Source organism: Manacus candei, unplaced genomic scaffold (genome assembly GCF_025592945.1).
Source record: "Manacus candei isolate 608988 ecotype Guabito, Panama unplaced genomic scaffold, ASM2559294v1 h1tg000002l, whole genome shotgun sequence".
NCBI lineage: Eukaryota > Metazoa > Chordata > Aves > Passeriformes > Pipridae > Manacus > Manacus candei.
The window spans coordinates 16156724-16162723 of record NW_026138050.1 but is presented as its reverse complement, the minus strand read 5'-3'; the positions used below and the strand labels follow the sequence as shown (position 1 = coordinate 16162723).

At 57.5% G+C, this 6000-nt stretch overlaps 1 protein-coding gene across 6 annotated transcripts in view; it reads right to left on the bottom strand.

Annotated features, from left to right (window-relative positions):
• Positions 1 to 629: 629 nt before the first annotated feature.
• LOC127467735 (ankyrin repeat and fibronectin type-III domain-containing protein 1-like) overlaps positions 630 to 6000 on the bottom strand; it is a 192410-nt gene continuing 187039 nt past the window's right edge. For all 6 annotated transcript variants that reach the window (XM_051780018.1, XM_051780028.1, XM_051780035.1 and 3 more), the window contains 4 exons: positions 5767 to 5933; positions 4713 to 4923; positions 3749 to 4422; positions 630 to 1804 (listed from right to left, as the gene is read on the bottom strand). In XM_051780018.1, coding sequence (XP_051635978.1) covers positions 1517 to 1804; positions 3749 to 4422; positions 4713 to 4923; positions 5767 to 5933 — 1340 coding nt within the window. In that variant the 3' untranslated portion in view covers positions 630 to 1516. The remainder of the gene's footprint in view (positions 1805 to 3748; positions 4423 to 4712; positions 4924 to 5766; positions 5934 to 6000) is intronic.

The window sequence follows — 6000 nt, the reverse complement described above, 5'->3', positions numbered from 1 at the left end:
TGGGATATATCCCTGCCCGTGCCACACAGTGTGTGCCGCAAGGCGAGAGCCACAACCCTCTGAGGAGCGGCAGCAGAGCCATGTGGCTGCCCACAGAGCCCCTCCTTCGCCCCAGCACCCAGGGATGGGGGTCTGCTGTCCAGCCCTAACCCCTCTATGCCAAGAGAAGGGCAGCGAGGTGGCTGCTGAAGGGCCATCAGCATCAGGAGCCTCACCTTGCCAAGGACCACCCGACACACCTTGCTCGCAGTGCCTGTGCCAGCTGGGATAGACCTGGGAGCTCTCCTGCCTTCCCACTCCTCTCCTGGGCTTCTTCCCTTGCTGGAGGCTGTGGGACCAGATCAATGCATTGAGCTGCAGATGCTTGGGCCCTACAACCCTGGGCTTCCACTATCACGTGGAGGTGATGCCTTGGCATGCCCAAGCTTATTCTACTGCCTTCCAGAGCAATGGAGCCTGGAAAAACAACTTTAACTTTCTCTTTTCTCCCACACACATGATTTGCATGGTAATGTAACGCTCCGCAGCGTGGAAAGCTCCTGGGAAAGATGAGCCCAGCCCTTGGAATTGGGGCTGGTTTGGGAGATCACGGAATGCTACGCATCAAGCAGCAAGAAGGACAAGGGATATGCAGTCAGCAGCAGTCATTTTTACTATGGACCACAGGAGATCAGAAAAATAACCTTGGTAACAGGAGACCTAGTGGCTAACAAAATGTCATGCTGTAGAACGTACAAGAGAGGCCAAGCACAATCACCAGAACAAAACAGCACCCAGGAGGACAGGGAAGCCCAGGGGGTTGCAGGAGATGCCCTAAAGCAAACCTCTAGTGGTATTGACATGTCTGCATGAGCGTGGGGTCCTTGGAAACAAGTCAAAGGGTCTTTACCTCTTCCCCAACTCCAGTGGCTCTGGTACAATGATTATTGACTTTTCCAGAATAAAAATAATAATATAATTTTGTTCCAAGAACTATGCGCGAGAATCATTTCTCCAGGTGCAATGAAAGGAGGGCAGATAGGAAAATACCCTTCCCAGGGTTGGCCTTGTGGCTTGTGCCCTCCCCTTACTGACACTCCAGCCCTCCCCAGCAATCCTTTGTGGTTTTGCCTTCAGTGAATCCCAAACAAGGTTTTTCAGAAAAAGAAGAAAGGGCATAAAAAAGGTATTGCTGCTTCTTCTTGTAATATTTTTCCTCTCTTTCTCCCCCCTCTTCCTCCTTAAAAATGTTTACTTTCAAAAATTCCATTCCTGCAGAGATTCCTCCCGAGCTCTGAGGTCTCTGCACTCCACCCTCCTCTTCCCCTGTCAGAAAAACTGAGTCTCGATGCCTCTTTGGTTAAAAAAAAAAAAAATTAAAAAAATAACACAAACAAATAACACACAGCCCAGTATGATCCCATTCCACCCTGCGGACGCCTGATGAGAGGGTGTCTGTGGAAGAAGGAAGCATCAGAGACGAGCTGTCTGCTCTGGAAGCTGAGGTTCCCGCGCTGCCCCGTCGGCTCTCCTCCTCTCATACGGTGGTCGCCGGCCCGTACTGGAGCACCAGAGGGGAGGTCTCCTTGATCCGGACGTAGAACTGCCCCTCGGGCCGGCTGGTTTGGAGGGACAGAGGCAAGAAGTCATCGGGAAGCCACCGCTCGCTCTCGTCGGAGGCGAACACCAGTCCGAAGTGCTCCAGCTGCTCCTCGCCGTAGCAGACGGCGGCCGAGCTGCCCAGCACGCCCCGGGAGATGTCATTCATCTCCAGCACCACCAACTTCACCACCTCCCCGGCGGATGTCTGGCTGGTGATGTGCAGCTGCAGAGAGAGAAAGGTGGGAGAGACGGATGGTAAGGGGGTGGAATGAGGAGGAAGCAGGGGCCAGCGGCAGCACACGGTGTGGAGGAACAGTGAGGGCGGAGGAACAGCCTCCCCAGTGGTGCCCGGTGGTGTCAGGGCCCAAACCCATGGACTGCTGTCTCTGAGTCCTTACTGCTCAAGTCTTGCATGTGCCACCTACAGCTCTGCTCAGGCTGCCCCACCACCAGCTGTAGCTAGAGAGGGACAGTCCCAGCCTTGCTCCTGACACCATGGAGGGACCTGTGTGAAGTCCCTCTTGTGCATAGGGTCCAGACTATCAGACCAGCTGGACCACAACAGCTCGGCCAAACTACAGCTGAAGCCTCTTCAGGACATGGCGCTAAATTTCATCCCATTCACAAGCAGCAGTCATCTTTACTATGGCGTTCTCTCACCAACAGCCACCCTTCCCCCCCTCCACTACCCTGGGGACAGCCCTCTGAATCCCAAATACTGTCGAGAGAATGAGCTCAGTTGGCTGCTACCAGCTCTGGGAGCCACTACTTGACTTCCAAAGCCCGAAGGCAGGACATCCGTCCTCGCCTGGGCACGGCGACGGTTTCCTTTGGCACATCCGTAGGAGCTCGCAGTGCCCTGGCAGGGTGGTCCGAGCCCTCGGCCCACGTGAGCCCTGCCAGCTCTGCACAGCCGTGGCAGGGCTCAGCTGATTTATGCCAGCCGAGGAGCTGCGCCTTTGAACTCAGCTTTCTTTGAGCGGAGCATCGTAAAACGCTTTCAAGCAGGCGTGTCCAGAGCTTTGCAACTTCAAAAGCCATGTGGGCAGCCCGCCAGGAACCCGAGGGCTGCACTTCAATTCCATAGAAATCTATGGGCATTCCTCAAGTGGAAAAGAGTACTGCAAGGCAGAGCCCTCTCTGCTAGGATGTCTGCTGGGTGCAGAGACACCGGCTATCAAACCTCCCCAGCAACAAACCCATCAGCTTGTTGGCTCTGTCCTTCCTCTGCCCTTTCTTTAGGGTCTGTTTCAACACAAAGTACTCCATGATTTAAGGATTTTCTGCTCCATCATCCTCAGTCCTGGGCACCAGGAATGTTTCAGAAGGGAAATTTCAGCAGGGGAAGGATCTCCATGGCTGGGACCAAAGAAAGCTGCAGATCCAGAGGGAGGCCTGTCTAGGATGTTTGTCCTGGGGATTGTCCTCCATGGGGGATTCCACCTGGAGCAGCTGTGAGTGATCAGAGCTGGGGGGTCAGCTCTTGGCAGCAAAGCTCTTGTGGAGAGGACTCATGTCACAGCTGCACCAGCAGAGCCCAGTGCCTGCAGCACAGAGGCAACTCTGCCTGCTCCCCCAGCTGGGACTGGAGTGGGTCCTGCCACTGGTGTTGCCACGGGCTGGAGACGAGTGGCTTCTGCTCTCCAGGGGAAGGCTGGAGCTGGGAGCACAGTCCCAGGGAGGGGAGGTTGTGGGAGGGACATGGGCAGGGCAGAGGGGTGACAGCTGAATTTCAGGTGGGGAGGATCATGTGTTTGAACACCAAGACATGGCGAGGGAAACCCACCAATGTGTCCTTTGGTCACTGCCTGCCCACACTGGGTGACGCCAATCTACTGTCAGCAGCTGAACCACAGACCAAGAGCTGAAATGCAGCTTCACTGCCCTGCACCCTAAATTCCCTACAGGTGGCTCTGGATCACTCCTTCCACAGCAGTGGCTGTCTCTCCTGCAGAGCCATGTACCTAGTCCTGCCAGGAGCCTCAGCACTACACCAGGGATTCAGGGCAGGAGTGCTGTGGGTCTCCAGGAGACCTTACCCCTTGGAGGATGGGGAGGGCTGTGCCAGGGTGGGCATGCAAGCCCCACTGCCTGTGTCCCCATCCTGCCAGCCCCGTCCCTCCGGGCGCAGCAGAGCCGCACCACTGCCCACTGCAGGCTCCGGTACCTTGACACTGGTCTCTTTGGAGAGTCCTGTTTCATACTGAGGGCAGACCCGCAAGGTGACAGAGCCCGGCTTCTTCCCTTGGTCGGCCAAGCACCCTGGCTGCTCTGGCTGCTGTTCTGGAAAGTTCTGAGTCCACTCATCCGAGCGTGTCCGGCAGACGGGCTCAGAGCCCTGCCCGCCCCGGCGGCGCTCAGGGCTGGGCGTGGAGCCAGTCCCCAGCCTGAGCTGGTCACAGTGGCCTGTGGTCCTGCTCTCTGTCGGGGAGCTGTTGACAGAGCCAGGGCAGGACTTTCTGGGGGCCTGGCAGTGGGGTTTGGGGAAGTCCAGGCTGCTGGTCCGGACGCAGTATGCCTGTCGCTTCTCCGTGATGCGCAGCAGCTCAATCTGCCGGCTGGGCAGGACGAAGTCGCTGTCGTAGAGCTCAGGGGGTGGCCGGTGCTCCTCGGGCGGTGGCGGTGGCGGTGGCGGTGGGGTCTTGAGCTCGTGGGTCTGCAGGACATCTGGGGCGCTGTCCCGCAGGGTGCGGACGGCTCTCCGGCTGCAGCACTCGGGCCCTGAGGGTGAGTACACCAGGTCGAGCTCCTTCGGGCTCTGAGCCCGGCTGGAATCGTAGTCGCTGTCGGTGGCCAGGAACACCTCCGATGAGCCTTCCTCATCTGACAGCCCGTGAGAGTCTGCAAGGGGGTGAGAGAAGCAAAGAGGGGCTCAGTCTTAGTGTGGACAACCCCAGCTGAGGGTTTGCACCAGGTGGAATCCAAAGAAGCCCCTGACGTTTTACCCCCTTGTCATACACCCGTGCTGCACTCGCCACGGCACAGGCAGAGCTGAGGCTGGCTGCCCTGCCCTACTCCTGACTCCAGCCCTGCCTGTACCTCGGGTGCAGCCACTGCAGCACCTCTGACCCCCTGAGCACGGGCAGCCCCCTGAGCCCACCAGGCAGGAGCTTGCACAGCCGGGCCCCTACCAGAGTTGAGCTTGCGGCTGGTCTCTGGCGAGGGCACCGGGGAGGGAAGGTAGTCGAGGTGGGACGAGGAGGATCGGGTTTTCTCCTTCATTGCCCCCCCAGCCTCGCTGAGGAAACCGCTGAGAGACACCCCACAGGAGGGCTGCTTGTAGCGGGCGTGCTGCAGGGCGTCCATGATCCAGCGCATCTCCCGCCAGATCTCCTCCATTTGCTGCCAAAATAGGAAACGGAGGATCCCGTTCAAACAGCAAATTACAGCAGCAAAAAAGCCCCACGGCAAAACACGGGCTCTGCCCACACACCTCTCCCAGGAGCTCTGGGGGAATCTCAAGAAAGCACTCTCAGGTGGGAGGGCGCTCCAGCTGCTGGTTCAGCAGGACCTGTCTGCTGCAGGCAGGGTGCTGGGGACAGGGGTAGTGTGGGATGCTTTTTTGCAAGTCCATCTCAAAATGCACTTGCAGGCCCTTTTCTAGCAAGGAGGGGACATGCAGAGCCTTTGGCTCTTTCCTCAGGATTTTTAATGTGATCACTGCAGTAAGAAGTTGCTAAAGTAACTGCAGCCTGGAGAAGAGAAGACCTTAGAGCCCCTTCCAGTGCCTAAAGGGGCTCCAAGAGAGCTGGAGAGGGACTTCGGACAAGAGCCTGGAGTGACAGTTCAAGGAGGAATGACTTCCCACTGCCAGAGGGCAGGGTTACATGGGATATTGGGAAGAAATCCTTCCCTGTGAGGGTGGTGAGGCCCTGGCACAGGTTGCCCAGAGAAGCTGTGGCTGCCCCAAGCCTGGAAGTGTCCAAGGCCAGGTTGGACAGGGCTTGGAGTAACCTGGTCTAGTAGAAGGTGTCCCTGCCCATAGCAGGGGGTGGAACAAGGTGAGCTTTAATGTCCCTTCTAACCCAAACCATTCTGTGATTCTATGAAAGCCTGGTCTGCTGTTGCCCATCAGCCACATCAGAGAAACCCCACGAGGTCAAAGCCACCAAGGCCAGGGAACAGCCCCTGCTCAGGTGCTCCTGTATGACTGTCCTGGCAGGTCCCATGGCTCCCACCCCATACCTGGATGTAGTCCTGAACCTGTTGGTGCCTCTGCTTGGCGGTGGAGAGCTCAGCGTCAGAGAAAGCTTCCCTGAGGCTCTGCTGGGAGAGGAGCGACTCCAGCTCCAGGAGGGCAGACACCTGGCAGTACTGGGTGATGAACTCATGGTCATATGTGAAGAAGTGGACTGGGGAGAGGAAACAAGAGAGGGGGGATGAAAAACATCAGGTCCTTTGCTGTGGATGTCCTACACA